The sequence below is a fragment of the Cololabis saira genome, chromosome 14 (genome assembly GCF_033807715.1).
Source record: "Cololabis saira isolate AMF1-May2022 chromosome 14, fColSai1.1, whole genome shotgun sequence".
Taxonomy (NCBI): domain Eukaryota; kingdom Metazoa; phylum Chordata; class Actinopteri; order Beloniformes; family Belonidae; genus Cololabis; species Cololabis saira.
Window position 1 is genome coordinate 34,847,067 of NC_084600.1, and position 22,307 is coordinate 34,869,373.

The 22,307-nt window shown below is 40.0% G+C and overlaps 1 protein-coding gene across 1 annotated transcript in view; it reads left to right on the forward strand.

The window, feature by feature from the left end:
• Nucleotides 1-22,056, forward strand: part of jade2 (jade family PHD finger 2) — a 293,930-nt gene extending 271,874 nt beyond the window's left edge. Inside the window, exons 13-14 of the mRNA XM_061740530.1 lie at nucleotides 14,662-14,807; nucleotides 21,153-22,056. Of these exons, the coding sequence (XP_061596514.1) occupies nucleotides 14,662-14,807; nucleotides 21,153-21,926 (920 nt within the window). The 3' untranslated portion in view covers nucleotides 21,927-22,056. The remainder of the gene's footprint in view (nucleotides 1-14,661; nucleotides 14,808-21,152) is intronic.
• The last annotated feature ends 251 nt before the right edge of the window (nucleotides 22,057-22,307 follow it).

The following is a 22,307-nucleotide window of genomic DNA, read 5'->3' on the forward strand; positions in this document are numbered from 1 at the left end:
AACTTTGAGATCAATACACTCATCTCGCTTGGAGCACAGATGCATACTAGAAGACATGACAATTCCTGGTGCCAACAGGTGGCGCTACAACCGATCCTGAATATTCCACCACATATGTCTTCAGGCTCAGCCTACAATCATGCACATACGTTTTCGATCACATCAAATCATGTATTGCTGAATTACAGCCAATTGATGTTTGATGGCGAAGCTTAAAAATGACCTCAAACTTCGCCGAATCACTACGGTCAAGCCCTCTGCTGAAAACTTAAAAGCTTCGCAATTTAGCGTCGGCCATGTGTCTAGATTGTACAAACCAAGTTGTGAGCCAATTCGATAAAATCTCTAGGAGGAGTTCGTTAAAGTATGAGGCCTAGAAATGATCAGAATTCATGAAAAATGACATTTTCTGTTCAAAATGCCGGACTTCCTGTGTAACTTAGACCATGGGTCCAAAAGACTTTTTTGTAGGGCTTTGTCTAATATAATACTCACATAAAGGTCATTGCTGTAAGTCAAACCATATTGTGGGGCTCGTCAAAAAACATAAAATAGGTGGCGCTATAGAGCCCATTCTTGTGGACCCATGCCTGTCGCCCATAAAATACGTAATTTTACGCGACTCTGGAAGCGTGTGCAAAATTTGGTGAGTTTTCCAGCATTTTAAGGCCTCCAAAAAGGCAATTTATTTACGGCGAGAATAATAATAATAATAATAATAATAATAATAAACATCACAGATACAATAGGGTCCTCGCACTTTCAGTGCTCGGGCCCTAATAATAATAATAATAAACATCACAGATACAATAGGGTCCTCGCACTTTCAGTGCTCGGGCCCTAATAATAATAATAATAATAATAAACATCACAGATACAATAGGGTCCTCGCACTTTCAGTGCTCGGGCCCTAATAATAATAAACATCACAGATACAATAGGGTCCTCGCACTTTCAGTGCTCGGGCCCTAATAAACATCACAGATACAATAGGGTCCTCGCACTTTCAGTGCTCGGGCCCTAATAAACATCACAGATACAATAGGGTCCTCGCACTTTCAGTGCTCGGGCCCTAATTATGCAACTCACAAATGATGCTGAATTTTCGGTCTGTTTTTGGTAGATCGACTGAACTATTTGTGCAAAATATCTAAATGCAGCTTTTCCTGATAAAAAGTACAATTTGATCTGTTATCATCAAACTCAGATTCAGTATTACTTGTAATCAGGAGAGTAGGACGTTGGTCAGCGATGATGCCACACAGGTGAGGCTCGGCCCTACGAGATATCAAATCACTCATTGGAACAAAATTCCGCTTTTTCAGCTCCATCTCAACTTTTTCATACATTTCTTTTGTCAAGACATCTGATAAGATTTTCAAACCCATTTTTAACCGCTGTGTTGACATCATGTTTTTATCCAACACAAAACCGTACAGAGGGTGTCCTTTCTGTAAGTAGATATTTGTTCATAGCTTACAGGCGTTTAACCGTCGCTCGTACCTGCGGGGACTTGTCATGACTGAGCAAATACTCTTGTTGGAAAACAGTTGACTGGCATTTGATTGACAGTGTAGCTGCGGTGGTTTTTGAATATAAAGCTTTTATATTGTCAACATGAGACAAGGCACCTGCCTGGGAGTTGTGACGCAAATGAACATTTCAATGCATTGAAATCCTGTTAAAAGTCAAAAATCTGAAGAAAAAAAAATAGTCCATGACAGAGCAGCAGGGGGGAGCTTCATGTTTTCTGTGTGGTCCCTTTCCCTCTTCCAGAGAAAGAATCAGCTCGTGTTGAGGGAGAGAATTTCACAGTAAAAAAAAAAAAAAAATCCAGCTTTATGACAGAAATGTAGTAACTGTTATTTAAAATCAGGGTGCCAATAACGAAACCACTCATGTCTGAAACTGTTGAGTTTTAGACTGTTAACTGAGCATTTACCCTTCTGTTCAAGACCATCTATTATTTCAGCTTGTTTGGGAAGTAGACGCTCTCCTGCGTTTGTGCTTGCACATGTCAGATTTCCTGACATCTTAAAAAAATAAAATATTATCAGTAGATATTTTTCAGCTGCATCCGGTTAATGGGCCAGTAGAGCTGAGACAGTTGGATGAAATCTGGTGCTGTCAGTCATGGCAGAACCAGCATCAATTTGTTAGAAAAACATTAAGCAGCTTAAAGTGTTGCCAAGAAAACTATTATCTATATATATATATATATATATATATATATATATATATATATATATATATATATATACATATATACATACATACATATACATACACATATATATACACATATATATATATATACACATATATATATATATACACACATATATATATATATATACACACATATATATATATATATACACACATATACATATATATATACACACATATACATATATATATATATATATATATATATATATATATACATACATATATATATATACACATATATATATATACACATATATATATATATATACATACATACATACATACATACATACATACACATATATATATATATATATAAAGCTGTGATGTGTGATGCATGTTTATGTGGGGGAAGACAACGGAAGACAAAGCATCTCATATCTTGAGGCTTCCTCTAAAAATAAGCTCCTTTTCTGTTAAGGGATTCTATATGTGTTAGGCAGCACAATCATTGTTTCTATCCTTATCCAATATGTAATGAATATTCTGGATTCTATAAAATATTATGGGCTCACAGGATCACTATCTATAACAGCTTTCAAATTCCATTTTCTCTCGTGTGAAAGGAAAAACAACCCGAGATGCCCAGATGGCATTAAGACCAGATGAACAGGACATGTAGGCTCACTGACGGCAGCATTCAGACAATAAAACACAGAGTTTGGTTACTTTCTTCCTCAGTTTCTTTCTCTGTACGTGACTTAGCAGAGAGCTACTGAAACCACCCAAAAAAAAGTCTTTATTTCTTGAAATAATGGAACCTAAAGCTGCTCAGTTGATATCAAATTGGGCTCCAACTGTGAGGGATTATATCGGTACTTACAGCTAAGATTCATTTTTCTTCTTAACCTCACTTGTGCAGCAGGAGTAAGATTTTTGGAGTGTAAAAATTAACACTTGCACCTGACAAAATACAGAAATAATATAGCATGAACAGAAGAATAAATCTAACCCAGTACATTTACATGCACAGTTTAGTGCAGCTGTGACTATTTCAGTTGAACTACCGTATTTTCTGCTCTATAAGTTTACTTAAAGGGGACCTATTATGGCATTTAATGTATATTTTAAACAGACCTTGAATGTCTTAAAAACAATCAAAAGCTTGTTTTTTCTCCATAAATGAGAAATTCAGCCTCTGGGCCATGTCTTCATTTTTACCGCTCCTAACCTCCTTCTCTATGAGGGATTCTGAGGGGAGGGGAGGCTATGATAATGAGGCTCTGTGCTGATTGGCTGCCTGAATGACGTGTAGCAGGGGAGGAGACAAAGCCTCGCTCTGGCAGTAGAGCAGCATGGGACACAAAGCGTGTGCCATGCTGCAAAGTGAAAGGTAGACCTGTAGAAAAGCACAGTTAGCTGTGCGTTATATAAGTTTTAGAGTTAGAAGGGGTTTTCTCAGAAGAGATGCATCTCCGATTTCTTAAAAGGAACCCTGGTTATTAAGACTTGTAGTCCCTAATTAGCCACAATTGTTCTCTTATACTAAAATATGTTGTTAGAAACACATAAAATAATCTAATTGCTTTAAAAATCTACAATGTTTATCACATATTTTGACCTGCGGGAGGCGCCATGTTTTACCTGCGCAATGCATTCTGGGGGCGATGACGTACAACGGTGGCTCTGGGCGGATAAGCCGCGTTAGTTTAACTGGGACAGGTATCTAAAACATAGATGAGCAGCACTCTCCCGGCCGTGGAGGCTGACGAGGGAGCCCATAAGACGTCTCGGTTCAGGCAAACTGGATCAAAGTTCTGTGATGCACTGGAGATCTGCAAAAATTATCAAAGTCGTGCGCATCTTACCAGTGCATTAGGCTACGCCGTAGCCTGCTTAGCCGTGGCTCTAGAGCCTGCAGCGCACCGCCATCCGCTCTCGCCGGGATGGAGACGCCGGTGGGCAGGATGCACGTTTGGGTGGGCATAGCCCACCCCTGCCGCTCCTAAAACCGGCCTCGGGGCTGGGTCCACCGTTTGATGACAGACTAGAGGCTGAGGGGACTGGCCTGGGACTTTGACGAAACGGGAGGCGCAGACTTCGCGTCAAATAGGCAAGAACATCTTTATTTAATTTAATGACGCCAGATCTGGCTGGGGTTTTTGTTGTAGCATCGGCTATCTGCTAGTTGAAACGTGTGGTCGGTTAGTCTATCTGAGTTTTATGGTGTTTTTATAGTTTATTCTTTATGGTGCTGTACTTCTTTTTTTTTTTTTTTACTTTTTTGTAGGTGCGCCGTCACCTTAATGTTTAGCTGTGTTTTGATCTGTGTTTCTGGTGCACCGTCACCTGTTTAGCTGTGTTTTCATCTGTTTCTGGGTGTTAAAACAGTATACGGGGGCTAGCAGGGGCCACCGTCTGACGTCACTACCCAGAATGCATTGCGGTGTAAACAACAATGGCGACCTACGAGTTAAATTATATTTTCAAATTTTATAAAAACGAAGACATCAACAAGGTTTTTTATATCACATTGTTATAATTGATACCAACATCTTTTAAGACCTACATGTCTTAATAGCCAGGGTTCCTTTTAAAAGTAGAAATGATAGCAAAAGAAATTAGAAACCCATCATGTCTCCCGTGTTCATATGAATCTTCCAGTAAACAAATACAATCATATCAGGTACATGATGTTTTGAGCGTTACACCCATACACAGTTATGCAAGAGTTTCTTCCTGAGGCTAATTTTAGCAGAGCCAACAGTATCGTCCTGTGGACATGAATATGAATAAACAGACAGATAACACAGCAGAGTGTTTTGGCTGTCCTTCGCTAGCTTCCAGCTCAGATATAATCTCTCCCTCCCCTCTCCCCCCATCTGCTTATGTCTTTTTACAGCAAATCCATCCCTCATATCTGTCCATCTGGCTCTGTTATGAAACTCCCCTTTTCTGTTTATCTTTATTCCTCAGTTTCCACCTGACTGCTGAGGAATAAGGACCACAACTTCATGTTGCATAAATCTTTATTGCCAGTATCTATTGTTCCTTGTCCCAGTGCATCATCTCTGTGTTTGCCTTTGCATGCCGTATGTGTTCATATCTCACCGTCTCGGTGTGTGGTGTTTTTGTGTCAGGCCATCTGTTCTCTGTCATGTCTGTCCCGAGTCTCAGAGCTTCCTCTCAGAGTTCTGGGATCAGAAACGGGTGGGGATGCACCTTGGCTCCGTCCTCAGTGCGCTGTCCACACCGTTCGCTGACATATGACTTATTCTAGACATTACTTGGGCTTTCTAAAGCTCAGCCTCTAACATGTGTAAACAACCTTCCCGTTGTCATGGTTACTAACAGATGTTGAAAAGTGCCAGAATTACCAGCAGAGATCCTTTGAGCGGCACAATACCGAAATAGGTTTAGTTTTAATGGAGGACAAAAAATAAGTAGTATACGTTTTTATTTATAGTAGAAATATGAGGATTGTTATCAATACATTAATAAAACAAGGCTATTTAAAATATTGATTTACTCATCTGTGCATTCATACATACAATTAGATTTTTGGGAAAAGGAGCCATTTTACAAGATCTCACATTCTGTAACAAGTTAGTCAAATTCTTTGTAAGTATTTTTTAGACATGTTAAACAGGATTTATGTGTTGTGTGTATTGTTATGCGTGTGCATGTATATTAGGCATGTATATCCAGATAGGTGTGTGCACATTTGCTATAGCTTTAGTTTATAGATTTCCTTATTTTGTGTACATTCATATGAAACAGATTCATTTATTTACCGTATTTTCTGGACTATAAGCCGCACCTGTATATAAGCCGCATCCGCTCTATTTTTTAAAAAATAACAAAAAAAAGATATACAAGCCGCACCTGTATATAAGCCGCATCCGCTCTATTTAAAAAAAAAAAAAGATATGCAGGCCGCAGATATTTATGTTGTTAGATTAGATATTTACTACATGTACAGAAGGATTTTTAACTGTAAATGATGTACATGTTTGTACCTAAATAGATCCTTTCCTAACAGTGTCTTTTACACGGCAGCAACTTTGCTGATTAAAACGGGACAGAACCAAGAGAAAATAACCGGTATTTATTTATTTATTTATTTATCTGTTTGAAATCTGCTTCTACTTCTATCTGCTAAAGAAGAAGTATCATATTCTTCTTTGCATTTATTTTGTCTTTGTTTTTATTCTAATTCCGGTTAGAGCGCCCCGAGTGGTGGAAAAAAATCCACAGAATAGCTGCACCTTTGTATAAGCCGCATGGTTCAAAACCTATGAAAAAAGTAGCGGCTTATAGTCCAGAAAATACGGTATATAGATTTATTTACAAGGAGCTGTGTGCGTGCGTGCGTGCGTGCGTGCGTGCGTGCGTGCGTGCGTGCGTGCGTGCGTGTGTTAACGTGTTAACGTTCTTATGCTCTGTATAATGGTTTTGACATGTCTGGAAAGAATCAATAAAAATAAAATGTAATGAAATTAACTTTTCAAGCTAAATAACGCAGAAAATCCTTTTTTTCCTAAAAAATCCTAAGTGTTTTTTTATGATGTTGAAATTAAAAGCACCCCCAATTATGTCTTTAACATAATTAAGTTTATAATTGATCTTTACTTTTAATCATTATGAATACTGTGGGTAATTTAAAAAAATATTGAATTTATTTTGTCTAATTTTTTTTATTTATTGGATTATGGGGGTGGTGCAGAGTTCTCTCATGTATAAAATATGATACATCTGGCATTAAAGGGTTAACAGCTTTCCTGAGATAATCCTGGTCTTTCCCAGGTTGTAAGTCTTGCAGTCTAGACATAGAAACATACGAGGTGGGATGCTTAGGTTTCTCTCTCTCCATCTCTATGAATTCTGCTCCTTTCTCGTTTCCTTCATCAGTCCCCGCTCTCTCTCTCTCCTGCTCACTCTCCCTATTTTCCCCTCCGTCACCTATTCCCTCTCCCTCATAGCTCTGCTGATTCCTGCAGAGACATGCTGCGTCATGGAAACAGCCAGCTTGCTCAGTGTGTGTATGTGAGTAGGATAGCTGGTGTTAAACGCACCCTAACAGCACCTCCTGCTGTCCTGCTTGGCAGATCATAAAAAAGCAGTGAAGACTTACAAGGAGCTGAATTAAAGACAACAAAGTGTTTGCAAAAAATAACAACAAAAACAAAAAAGTATTTCTGCTGATAATTATTTGGGCCATGAGAGTTAAGTGGTAGTAGTCGTTTCCCAGAGATAAAAGACTGTGTCCCCATGATGTTGTTCAGAGATTGATGCTCCCTGCTAAACAAAAAGCCTTGAAAAAACCTGAAATTCTTTTTTGGAAACCATGGACACCATGTCCTGCTGACTACAGAGCAGAGCGGGGGCGGGAAGCCCTGGTCCTCCAGAGCCTCCACCCAGCAGGTTTTACATGTGCCCCTGGTTCCACACACCCTGATACAAAGCACTGTGTCACTGACAGAGTTGTGTATACTTTGGTGACATCTTGATGGTGACCATTAATTGGAAACAGGTGTGTTGAAGCAGAGAAACTTGTAAAACATGCTGGATAGGGGCTCTCTGGGACCAGGGGTGCCCATCGCTGGATTGGAGGGACATCCAGCACCTTATCAGCACTTAGTTCAAAAGCCTCGTCTCTGACTACGTTTACATGCAGTCAAAATTCGGGTTATTGCTAATATTCCGGTTACTGAAACATTCGGAATATTCCGTTTACATGCGTGAGCAAACATGGTTATCCCTGTTTACATGGTGATTAATCATTTGGGATATCTGGATCAAACCAGCGACGCGCGGAGAACATCATGACGCAATTCCCGTCATTTCTGCTTCTTCTTCCTGTATCTAAATTCAAAAGAAATGCTGCTTCGCGCAACTTTTCGCTCACCTTCTTATAAATCTCACTATCCCCGTACTTTCTACCGTCTACAAATGCCAAAATGTTCATATCCTTCATTACATTTATGAAGTGATTAGTCTCCTCCTCACTCCAAAAGTGTGGCCTGGTCTTGCGTTTCTCCGTGTTTATAAGAACTTCCTGGACTCAAAAGAACAAGATTCCTTGCGAACAGAGGATGCGCAGAAAACAAATTAATGTTCCGTTTGATCGGGATATTCCGTTTGGCGTTTACTTGACCGAATATTCAGGTTTTAAAAGGAGTAACCCAGGGGTCATATTCGGGTTTTTAAAAACCTGAATATGAGCAAATTCGGGTTATTCTAAGGGGTTATTGGTGTTTACATGGTCGTGCAAATTCGGGTTATTGCCAATATTCGGGTTTTAAAAGGGTTATTGACTGCATGTAAACGCAGTCTCTGATTGTATGGGGTTGTATTATTTTGTATCAGTTTGGAGGCATCTTTCTCTATAGACTGTACACAAAGATCATTTACATTTGTACTGTGCGCACCATGTTGAACCTGAGGGAACACACCCACTGTATGTCCATCTAAGTTTGCTGTTACTACCAGCTGACCCACTTCAATGAAGCGCAGATTTCCCGGCAGATGTACAGCAGAATAACCGGTGTCAGGTGTTGTTTCAGTGGCATGATGGTGTGTTTTTATAAAACGGGGAAGCATTTTGGCGTAGTGGATTAGCACTGTTCCCTCACAGCAAGAAGGTACTCTGGCTTCCTCCCACAGTCCAAAAAGATGCGTGCTAGGTAAATTGATGAGGCCCAATCCCAATACTCCCCCTTCTTTTCTTCACTACCCCCTAAAAAAGAAGGTGGAGATTTTAGGGCACTTGAAATCTAGGGCACTTGGCCAGGGGCCTGTCCCAATACTCCCCCTCCTTTTCATCCCTACCCTGATCAGGAAAGTGAGAGCCAAAAGCTGTTTTAATTTCAGCTGTAGTGCTGTTAATATGGCACTTTATTAAGTTTTAATATTTTTTCAGGCGTAAAAGTAACCGTTAAGATCCCCAACCTGGGCTTAGTTTATCCAAATAACCCCTGTTAAGAAATTTGCTCCGAAAATTTCGGGATTTCTGCCTGACTGCCGGCTCCGGAGCTGATTTATGGTTCCGCGTTAAATCGACGCAGAGCCTACGGCGTAGGGTACGGCGTAGGGTACGGCGTAGGGTACGGCGTAGGGTACGGCGTAGGGTACGGCGTACGGCGCGCGTCGCCGCGTAACCACGCCGTAGGCTCTGCGTCGATTTAACGCAGAACCATAAATCAGCTCCGCTATCTTCACTTCAGCTTTATCTGAAAGTGTGTAAATTACCCAGATAACAGCTGGATTACTTTGTGGTTTCTGAAAACTATTATATCAGAAACATCCAAAACAAATCTGACGAGTCACAGGATTATTTCTCTCTATTTCTCACAAAAAAATGCTTGCTCCCTCGGTCACAATCTGAGACGAGTCTGCAAATGATGTTTGCCCTCGGTCGGTGAGTCAAATCGACGCAGAGCCTACGGCGTAACCTAACAGCCTTTATTCCGGCGCGGTCTTCGCGAACAACGGGCAAAAAAGGGATTATGTACATTCACTGAGTGAATATTATGAAAGTAAAATATATGTTTCTCGCTAGAAATGTAATCAAAACTCATTTTTATGCAGAAAATAACTCAAAATATTGATTTTATTCACTAAAAAATAAGAAATGTCCGCCATGTTTTTTTTTTGGATTCAGTCCGCAAATGACGACGAAAAGCATTCTGGGAAATTTCTTGGTCCCTAGATCAGCAAGTCAGCATCTGAAATCACTCGCTCTGAAGGGACAATTCATAGCCACTCGCCCTCGTTTTCTCCACTCCCCCTAGGTGGAAAGAGGAATTGGGACACCACCACCTTCACGGGAACCAGCAAAATTTAGGGGTAGGGATGAAAATGAGGGCGAGGGGGAGTATTGGGACAGGGTCGCCTGCAGGTGACTGCTAGGTGTGTGGTTGTTTGTCTATATATGTGGCCCTGCGATGGACTGGTGTCCCTGCCTCTCACCTGTAATGAGCTGGGAGAGGCTCCATCAGACCCCCGGGACCCTGCATAGGATTAAACGGGTATACAGTATGGATGGATGGGTGGATGATTTTTTTATAAACTGTTGATTTTCCCTAACTTTGTATTATGATAACTAATGTGGAAGTGATAATCGTTAGCCATTGGCTGAGCCAACTGTCAATCACAAAGATACATCTCATATAAAAAAAATGTAAATACTGCTTCATACAAATTAAGTTTGTTACGGTTTTTAATCAGGCTGTAATTATGTTCATTAAAACATGTTTATTTGGCCATTATTTTGTGTTAGAATTATTCAGATTAGGGTTGCAAAGGGGTGGAAAATTTCCGGTAAATTTCCGGAAACTTTCCGGAAACTTTCCATGGGAAGTTAAGCTGGGGAATTTTGGAAATATTCCAAATTGGAAACTTTCCATGGGAATTTATGGGAATTATTGGGAATTTATGGGAATTAACTGGAAATTGGGGGTAATTTAAACAAACTGTATCATATCCAAACATAAATGTAAATATTTATTTTGTCATAAGCAGATATCCATGCAAGATAATACAAAAACATGACATTTCAACAGATTTATTTGAGTAGAACTTTAGTTTTTATTCTTGTATGAACAATTATTTTAATGAACAACAAAAACATGAATGTTGAGTAAATACTAACTCACCCCACTCCCCCACCCAATCAAAAAGTAATGCAAGTTAAACATTAATACCATTATAGATCAAATATATTTACCCCATAATATTATCAAAACTTACTTGACTTTATATAGTCCGTGGGCTCAAATGTGTGGCTTCAATAGTCTTGTGCTTTGAGCTCAAATGTGTGGCCTCCAGGCTTCAAGAAATCACCTGTGCATGTGATGGAGGAATGCACAGTGCCTGTAGGGGGCGTGGCCTCAATAGCCCTGCAGTAAGCAATGTGCTGTGTGCATGTGATTCAGGAGTGTACTTGCATTAAATCTGGTTGTTTTAGCCAAGACTATGCTACAATATATTTCCCCCAACTATATTTAAGTTCCCTGTTAAGGGCCAAACTTCAATTCTGTAAATTTCTTATTTATTCCCGTTAATTCCCATATATTCCCGTTAATTCCCATATATTCCCGTTAATTCCCATGGAAAGTTTCCAACTTTGAAAATTCCCGGAATTTTGCAACCCTAATTCAGATCAACATCAGTTGTTGTTTGTTGGGCCAAAGTTTGGCTTGAGCAGCTTACACGTCCAGAAGGTACAGTACCATCAATGCTGAAAAATACATCAAGGTTTTAAAACAACATATGCTGCCATCCAGACATCATCTCTTTCGGGCAAGGTGTTGCGTATTTCAGCAAAACGACGCTAAATCACATATGGCATCCATGGCGAGTCAACAGCATGGTTTTACAGAAGAGGAGTCCACATGCTAAACTGGCCTGCCTGCAGTCTAAGCTTTTCACAAATAAAAAAGATATGATGCTTTATGAAGTGAAATATCTGGCAACAAACGGCCTAGGAATGTCGAGCGGGTAGAATCAAACAAGAATGAGACAATATTCACATCCTAAGCAACTGGTGTCCTCACTCCCTAGATATTTACAGTAAGTAGGTCAAGTTTATTTCTATAGCACCTTTCACAGACAGGGAATTGGCACAAAGTGCTTCATAAAAGAATAAACACAATACAATAAATGTAAAACACAGTAAAAACAAAAAGATACAATAAAATCTCTTGGAGCAAAAATGTACATAAAATCCACATGATGGTCATAAAACAACACTCTCACTACTGAGCTAGGAGAAACAGTTTGCTCTTAGTTTGCTCTTAAAAGCGTCAATGGAGTCCAGTGACCGTACACTGTAGAGACAGCGGGAGATCATTCCAGAGCCAGATCAATCCCAATACTACTGGTGCGACGGCCCGGAAGGAAAGATCTCCTCGAGTTTTAAAACGGGTACAAGGGACCATAAGCAAGTTATGGTCCAATGACATCAGTCTCCGAGATGGAGTGGAGGGGCATAATAGGTCCTTAATATAGGAGGGAGCCTGACTATGCAGAGCTCTGAATGTCAGCATCAGGATTTTAAAGTTAAGAGATTTAAAGTTACAGACATTGGTTAATAGAAGAAGTAATGCTACACACTGGTGTTCCAACTTCAAATTTTAAATGAGCTAATATTTTTCATAAAATTGCAAGATGTCTGAGTCTCAACATCTGATATGTTTTTTATGCTCTTTTGGGAATACAAAGGGCACCTAGTGGCAAGTTGAGGAAGAATAATACCGCTCTTGGAGCATCGATGCAGCTTATTTATATGATGGTCTAGCACTGTGATTTGATCATAATATGGCGATTTCAGAGTGATTCAGTTAAATACGCTAATTTGTATTTATATTTCTTTATTACCTCTTCAGAAACCACACCATAACCTTTGTAACACCGCTGTTGTTTGGTTAATATGGTGAATAAATCTTGATACAGAACTTAATCTAATGATGTGAGTTTCTTCATTGCAGTAGCACACTCCACCAGATACCAGACATGCATCACTCTTTACAGCCACAGACATGCAGGCAGTGTTTTGGCAGCACTTTTTACAGCCGGACAATGACAAAAAAAGTGCCATGATGATCTCCCAATTATGCACACACAAGCAAACACTAAAAAGCAAGGAGCATTGTCTGCATTCACACACACACACACACACACACACACACACAAAAAAAAAGAATCAGAATGCTAGAATGTGTAACATATTGCTACACACTGTAAATGTCCCTGTCAAGTTGGGTTTTTCCCACTCGTTCAGGCAGATCAACAGTACAGAATGGTCTGTGTTAACCGTTTGCATAAATATAAGGGAGTAATGTCCGAAACATTTCTTTTCAGAGTTTTTTTTTTTTTTTTTCAAATTTTATTTTTCAAGATTTTTAAAGAATTTTTTTTAAATCACAGATCTAATCTGCATTAGCCTTTCAGATTAACCTGAACACAGGTTCATACCATCTACGCTACGCTAGGTTATCATACGCAATAGACATGAGGATATTTAGGTTTTGAACAAGTTATGGTCTTACCTGCAGGAGACAGCAGTCACAGCTCTCCTTGTCTCTGTTTAAACCTGGTATTAACATCCATCCTGAGTGATCTAATAACAAGTAAGCAGCCTTAAGTACAAGTCTAAATACAACCAGGACACTTTGAGACCTGATCAGTGAAAACATCACATTAGGAAGCCATCTGAGTGGCCCCATTCTTTTAGGAGTGTAAATGCAACGCATCCTGGTTATCCTAGGCTGCATTGAAGGATGAACTCATCTCCACATTAATACCGACGTACTGACGTACTGAAGTGCACTTGTGTCATTTCAAGTCGCCCCCTAAGTTGAAGAAAAACATGATTGTTTTGTTTTTAAAAGCAACACAAGAGAAATAAAATCAATAGTGTGTGTGTGTGTGTGTGTGTGTGTGTGTGTGTGTGTGTGTGTGTGTGTGTGTGTGTGTGTGTGTGTGTGTGTGTGTGTGTGTGTGAAGACAAGGAGGCACCCTGACACACGATTTCAGTGTGCTTGACAGTTTATTAGAAAACACTGATTCCAATTTCAGAAACATGATTGCTTCTTCAAAAGTTGCACTCCACGAAGGGCCTTCTCATAGTCGTAATTAAGCACTGCAGGGCAACAAGGCTTTGACGACTTCTACTGATTTCAAGGTCTCTTTTCCTGCTGTAAAAATGTTCGAAATAAGGCTCGACTGGCACGACTAACAGTTTTTTTTGTTTTTTTTGTTTCCGTTTTTCTTAAAGAGTAAGAAGCTTGTCTTTGGTGAGGGCATTCTTCCTAAAGGCAGGAAACTAACCTTCACGTTTTCGTTTTATAGCTTTATAGCTTAATGCCTGTGTTCGCTTTAGAACAGAAAATCGAAATCCCTTTACATTAATGATACGGTAAGCTTAAGCTAACAGTTACTCAAAAGAAAAGCCATTAAGGAGCTCACACCCGCTAAAACAGCCTCAGAGTACAACATATGTCTACTTCAAATAAATTAAATAACTCATAAGTGCTTAACACTACCCCATTTCAAGAAAGTGGGGTTGTGTTAAATCATTAAAATTCAGTGTTTTTTATTTTTAACATTGAACTACTCAGGCAATTTAATGTACACCATATTACTTTATTTATTCAGATGTAACTTTAATTAATTACTGAAAGTACATTTCAGTGAACCTTTGTCAAAGTACATTTTAGTAATAATGTAGGTGTAGCTTGAAAACTAGACTCTTCTGACATAATGTTCATACATCTTTGTGGTCCTTGCTCTACATGAGTCGTATCTTGATTTGAAAGTTTATTCCTTTCCATTCATCTGATGCAGGGTGCTTTTTCCATATTTTCTTATTCGGGAATTTTGTGCAATGTCCTTTACCCTCTCTTTCCTCATCATTCTTGATGCTATCAGTATTTTCCTCCGTGCACCCTATTCTCTAACAACACGTTCCTCTGCTCCATCCCTCAGGTTTGTCAAAGTCCTTTCCACTGGACAACTCTCTGTTCGACAGCTGGCTCGCCCAGTCGGTTCAGATCACCGCTGACAACATGCTGAGCCAGTGGGCTCTGGGGGCCCAGCATCACGACAAAAGCGAAAGCCTGCTCTCTGACCAGGTAGGGTCTTAGCTTCAGGATCCCTGTAAGATGATGTCTGGGTTGGCTATGAACATGCTTTGGCTGATAAATTCTTCCTCTTAAGTCATAATTGGAGCCTTTACGTTTTTCAATCCACTTCCCATCTTTCACTCTCACTAGTGTGGACATATTTGAAATCACAGTTACTTACAGAAAATGATTCAGATGAGACCAGGTGGGCGCTGCACTCTGCTTTAAAATCTGTAAATTTCCATGTGTTGTTTAGCACAGGAATGAAGCACCTGACAGACAACAAATCAATGGAGATGGGGCTGGTTTTTGGTTTGGCCTACTTATCTAAGCTATATGACCTTAAATGTGGAAAAAAAAGAAACCTCCAAAAACTTCGACTCAAGGAAGTATTTATAGAGTGGAACAAATATGCCATTTTCTATTTTCACAATAAAATGTTCTTTAAGAGTGAACAGCTGCCTGAAGTTCATCCTCAGTTTTGTAAAACTTAGTGCCCGTCACAAGGCTATCAAACCGCTCCACACTCAGCCTGAAAAGGCTTTTAGGGTCACTTAGGAGCTGGCACCATACGTGTGTGCACCTTTCTCTTCTGCAAGTACAATCCATGTACAATCCTATCTGAAAGCTTTGGTACACCGATCAACCATAATTTAACATTATTCATAAAGCACTTTTAAAAACAACACAGTTGACCTAAGTGTTGAACACAGACATGGATTCAGAGGAAAACCCTAAAAGATTAAAAACATGTGAAACAAATATAAAACATAAAAGCATAAAACAAAAATTGAACACCAAAACCAAGATCTCAAACTGAGTTAAAAAACTAAAAGCGAAAAACTATGTTTGAAGGGAGAATTTAAAAATGGGAAGTTACCTCGTTCCACAGTTTTGAGCCAGTGACTGAAAAAGCCCGGTCACTTCTAAAGCCTGGGATATACTTGCTGTTGGTGCTTGCATTCGCGTCCGTTCTCCTGCACCACCAACCGCAACGTCACTCGCGTAGTACGCGAGGAGAGCGCGTCGTACCGGTGGTGACCGATTGGGGGCAGTAAGCAGAGCAACAGTTGGAAAAGGGATTAAATATTTAGTAGTAGAGGTAGTAGCAGTAGCAGATTAGAACAACAAACAAGTTAACATGACAATATTGGATGATGTAGGAGATTATAACATTGCTTTGGTTGCGATCGCAGCAAAGGAAACGGCGCCAGCGACCTCCGCGTCGTCACTTGTGGCCAGCTGGTATCTGACTGGGACCAGCGCCACTCGAGAACTGCAGCTCGCGTACGCATTCAGTGTCTTTTTAAGAACGTGCACATCGACACGTCAAATGAACGCAGACTACGCGTGGCGGCCATGATGCGTACGCGGTCTGAACTGCAAGTATATCTCAGGCATAAGCTTCCTCTTAAACTTAGAGACGACTAACAATAACTGGTCTGCTGACCTGATTGAGCATGATGGAGTATACGGCTGAAGCAGATCAGACAAATACGACAAGACCATGAAGCCTTTTAAAAACTCAATAATTTAAAAATCAACGCATTAATGAACTGGGAGCCAATGAGGTGATGCTAAAATTGGAGTTGTATGCTCTTGTTTTCTTGCACTGATTAAAAGTCGGGGAGCAACCTTTGAACTAACTGCAGTCAAGCAACCTTAGAGACATCACTACGCCCAAATAACATGACCTCAGTCTTATCTTTATTTAAGTGTAATAAATGGTGTCAAATGTCAAGCCTTCATTTCATCAATGCACTCTAGCAATTGTTTAGCAGATAAAGCTTTTTCATGCTTCAGTGGAATATACATTTAGCTGTCATCAGCATAAAAGTGCAATGTTTTTGGGGAACTGGTCCAAGAAAAAGCAAGTATAATGAAAAGAGGGCCGAGAACAGAACCCTGCGGATCTCTGCATGTGAAAGGCGCTCGGGAGGACTCTGCAGTTCCAAGATGGACACAAAAACTCCTCTCAGTTATGTAAGATGTGAATCCTGCTTTTCAAGCGAGACAGGAGGATCTGGTGGTCGACTGTATCAAAGGCAGCTGTTAAATCCAATAAAACCAAAACAGCACACTGACCAGCATCTGTGGTTAAAACAATGTAATTAAAAACCGTTAACAGAGCAGATTCAGTACTCTGGCGGGTTTTAAATCCAGACTGGAACCCTTCAACAATGTTGTACTGTTCTAAAACGTCAACTGATAGTAAACCATTTTAGAGATTGGCCTAAAATGTGAAAGTATGGAGGAATCCAAGCCAGGCTTCTTATTCAGTGTTGTTAGTACGGCAGGATGTATGTCGGACATTAAGAACAGAGTTTATGGTTTTAAACAGGACCCGAGGATTGTGATGGTTACATGCAATAATATCTGAAAAATATTTAGTCTTGGCAGCTCTCATGGTTTTATGACATAATCGCCAGCTGTCCTGCAACATCTGGAAAGACACCTGTAATTTATATTTCTTCCATTTACGCTCAGATCTCCTGCCTCATTTAACCAGGGCTCAGATCTGGGCTAGGAAAGCCCTGTTTACAGCGGAGCCACAGTATCTGAAACAGTTTGGCAGGTTGAATGAAAGCAAGATGACATTTATTCAATATCAGCGCAGAGATTCCGAGATAAAGATAGAAGCTGCAGAGCACAGAGCAGCCGTGGAGGAGCTCACAATACGACTGTGCTGTGTAAAAGTGCATGATTTAACCAAGCAACACGGGAGGGGAACATCAAATACAACAGGCATAAGGTTGGAAAACACTGCGTCACAAACTTCAAGATTGCAAACAAGTAAAACCATGAGTTAAAACTAGATCAGGCGTGTGACTAAGTCCCTGCGTAGGACCAGATACAAACTGCAAAATTAAAAGAGTCTTTGACCAATGGCTTTTCAGGACAACAAATATGGATATTAAAATCCCCAACTATAAAAACTGAACATTTAGGCACAACATGATGACCACTTGCCTAATATTGAGGCCACGGGATTTTGAATGACCCTTTGTGTTCATTAAGTCCTTTTTAGGCAGTTTTGTAAAGCCCACTGCTGTCCTGGTGGGGTACTGTGGGTGAGTGGTACTGGTACTCGTCTCCAAAAATCATCTCTTGAGTAGGACCTGTGTGAATGCTAAAAATCTTTCCAACTTCCAATTTTACGGTTATGGCCGCTCTGTGTATATCAAATGATAGTGTCAGCAAAAACAAAAAAACAATTCCTGCATGATGTTCCAGGCCAATACGGAGAGGAGAGACACTTGGGCCGAATGGTATTAGGAAAAACTTGCAATATCTACATCTTGCAATATAATTGTTAAATACAGCAATAAAAATGTGACTAGTGATATATATGAACAAATAATTTAGTGTGATATATTAATGTCTTTCTAATTTGCCATAAACATAAATTGAAACTCTAGATAACCATCACTGAATCTCGGGCAGTCAGGAGCCATCAAACTGGCCAAAAGTTTTATTAACATTCAGAGTGTGAATGTATGGTACTTAAAATATAACACACTACTTTTTACGGCAGTTCATGAAGTCTTTTGCCATATTGATATTGAATATGTTGATATTGTGGTGATACTAGATGTTCTACATATTGTGCAGCCCTTGATGAAACCAGTGTCAGAAGCCAATTAAACTCCCCAGCATACAGTCCTGATTCACATCAAACACATCCACATCAAAAGTTACTTTACGTTTCAAGTTGACAAGTTCTTGTCAGTCAGTGAAGGAGTCCATCTCCAGGTGTGCTGATCAAACAGAATCCTTGGTTTCTAATCTAAAGACCTTTTCATGAAGGTTCAGACTTTTGGACCAATCTTGTGGTGAGATGTAACCGTTTGCATAATTGGGAGTTTTGCTCACTTCTGGTGGTAAATCAATCAGTTAACTATCAATAATTAGAGTAGATCTATATTTATAAATGTGTTTGAACATTTTCATTAGCAGGAGCCTCTACCAACAACACGCCACAGATTATTGTTTGTGGATGTGCTGATGAACAATAATTTCCTGATACAACATAAAATGTAATAGCTTTATAAATCAGACCCACATCTAGAAAGATGTAGGGTCTGAAAATGATCCATAGAGCCTCCCGATCCAAGTAAAGGGGCAGGACTGTTGGTTAGAGCTACGACCAATCAGAGCGACAAACAAGGTGACGATACACTAATCTCACGATACACGATATTGAGGTCACGATAACGATACGATATTATAGCAGTATTTTTTTAACAACCTTGAAGGAGGAACATATGACTGGAAAAAATTGTCTTTTATTTTAAAGACACAAAATACAAAACAATGCTGTGCGTTTGCCCTATTGTTACAGTTTGTAATGCTTTATAACTGTTTAAGTTTTAAAGAGAAAGCCAGGCCAACCATTTTCCACAAACTGAACTAAAAGTAAATGTCAGGTTTGCATTATGCATCTTCAGTTTCATACAAGTACAAATATTTTGCCACAAACTGAATAGTTTCTCTCATGTATGATTTTACTTTTTTCTTTTTCAGAAATGTAACAACTAAAATGAAATAAATAAATAAAAGTAAATAAATACATACAATTTTACATCATAAAAAAGATTGATTCATGCTCACCTTATAAGTGTAAGAGGAGATTTATTTCTGTTAAGAAGGTTATTTTGGTAATTCAGGGTTCATTATTTTATAAATATATTCTTTATATTCTGATGTAAATCAGGGACTATAATGACACTAGTCAGTTTATCTGTAGTGATTAGTCTGTTTTAGATTGGGCGGAGTGATACGCCACAGTACGGCACTAGGTGCTGTGTTGATGTTCTAAAATCCTACGCTGTTGAGCGGACATTAAAGTACACTGGAACTCAGCAGAAGTTGTCCCCGTGTTTATCCTACTCACGACCAGAAAAAGGTTTAATTTAATAAGGTAAGGCTTAACTCTACACCAGACTTAAAAGTTCAGAGCTCAAAACCCTGCAAGAGTCCCATGATCGGGACCGCAAAACGGTACTAGTTTCTTCTGAGCGGAGGAAGATTTTCATCCACGGGTCGAGTCGTGGTCGGCACGCGTGGTCGGATGCGCGTTACTAGTCAACACAATAGATTAATATTAATAACCCAATATCGCAATACAGTTTGTCACCTCCACGACACGTATTGTGACGTTTTTGTATCGCGAAATTTCGTGGCACGATATATTGTTACACCCCTAATTCAGAGTGGCGGAAACGAGTCAACAGGAGACTGTGTTGTGTAGAAGAGTAAATTAAACTTCTGCAGTAGCCTGTCGAACAAAACGGCAATTACGTCTACCTTCAGCAAGAATGATTTTAGTTCCTTCTTCTGTTCAATTTTCAAAGAAAAAGTCAGAATCTTTAACTGCCGATGTCGACGTCGACTCAAATAACCACTATTCCTCAATAGTTGCAATAGTTTTTTCATTTGATTTTTCACTCAGGTAAAAGACAAATGAATAGTTGTACTGATCAACTTTCTGGAGTAATGTACGTATAAAAATAAACAAACTAAAACCGTTCTCTGTCATCTGATTTTAGTTTCATCCTTAATTATCCTTCATCACCATCTCTATCTGGTATTCCTTCTCTCACCTATTTTCCTACAGAGGTGTCAAGTAACAAAGTACAAATACTTTACTTACGTTACCTTACTTAAGTAGAAATTTTGGTTATCTATACTTCACTGGAGTAATTATTTTCAGACGACTTTTTACTTTTACTCCTTACATTTTCACGCAATTATCTGTACTTTTTACTCCTTACATTTTAAAAACAGCCTCGTTACTCTAGTTCATTTCGGCCTTTAAAAAAAAAACTATCCAGTTAAATTGCTCCATCCGGATAGAGTGAATTTGGTTGTGGTTGTTTCAGATGTTCTTGTCCAGTTTTGTTCTTACATCCGTTCCCTCAGATTCCTGCAACTAAACTTGGATGTACATTCCAATAAAGGTTAGGATAAATGATAACATGCCTCTGAAGTTTGACTTTTTGCACCATTACAATACTTATAGGCAACTAGTCATCATATCTCCTGCTCTCTGAAACACATGTTAATGCTCAATAGTACACATATATGGTTCTTAAATATATTTTCATTATACTAAGATACATTCATTTTCAATGGCTTTTGTCCTTAATGGCTTTTTTCCCCCTTACATTACTTTTACTTTTATACTTTAAGTAGTTTTGAAACCAGTACTTTTATACTTTTACTTGAGTAAAAAACTTGAGTTGATACTTCAACTTCTACAGGAGTATTTTTAAACTCTAGTATCTATACTTCTACCTGAGTAATGAATGTGAATACTTTTGACACCTCTGTTTTCCTACTCTTGTCCTCCAGCTCTTGCAGGACGAGGAGAGTCTGCTAAATCTTATGATGGAGAACTCGATGCAGTCCACCTGGAAAACACCACAGCTTGGCCGCAAACACCGAGGGACCACCAAGCCCCGCTTTCGAGGACAAAAAACCCCTTCCACCCAGTCTCAGATGCTCTTCTCGGCAGCGGCTGCGTCCACTGCCAGCAGCCCGTCCACGGCAAAAGGCCTGTGGTTAGAGGAAAAGTCCAGTCACGCGGGCCGGAGAGGGGAAAAGTCCAGGGGTTCCTCCAGGTCCACGCACCACCATCACATTCATCACCACCAGACCAGGAGCTCTGATCTTCACAGGGGGCCTCCGCCGCAGCCGCCCATCTCCAAGATGGATTCCTGTCACATCTCTGAAGACCGGGACTCGTGGCAGAGCGTCCACATGGGCAACGGTGTTGCGTCAGGAGCCGGATCCGGTTTCATAGCGAGCTCATCTCCCCCTCTGGCTTCTAGTCCTGGGATCACGGTGCCGGACACTGGGCTAATCTTCCGCGGTGGCGGCTCGCGGCCCCGTCTGTCTCGCCAGGGTAAATCAAGAGGGAGGGGAGGCATCGGAGGGCTGGTGTCTATGGACCTGGCTCTCGCAGGAAAAGACATTTCCCTGTTGGACACTGCTGAGACGGACGGGTACTTCTCCGACGGTGAACAGAGTGATTCGGACACGCGCTCCGGCGGACGGAAACTCCGGCTGCCGCAGCTGCACTCGGGGAGCGAGGACCTACTGAGGAGAAGCGTGCTGGCGTCTTAAAGACTCAAACTGACAAATGCACACGTAAAAGGCAGTTATTTAAGCAGGATGCTGCTGGCCGTTTGTTGTTTTTTGTTTTGTTTTTTAAAAACCCCTCCAAATGTGCCCAGTATAAAGTCTACAAACCATGGCTGGATAGTTCTGTGCAACCAAATCCAAGTCGCATCTGTCGGAGGAGAAACCTCTCTGGCTCTCGAGCCGCTTTGTTTTTAGGAGGGATTTGAATGTAGCTGTATGCCTGTCGTACAGTACCGCTTCTCCACTGGACCGCAGTTTGGCGTTAGCTCATTGTGTGACGCAATACATTCAACAAATAGGAAAAAAAAACACACAAAAAAAACAACAACAAAAAAAAACTATACCTTTAGTCTTTTCTGTTTT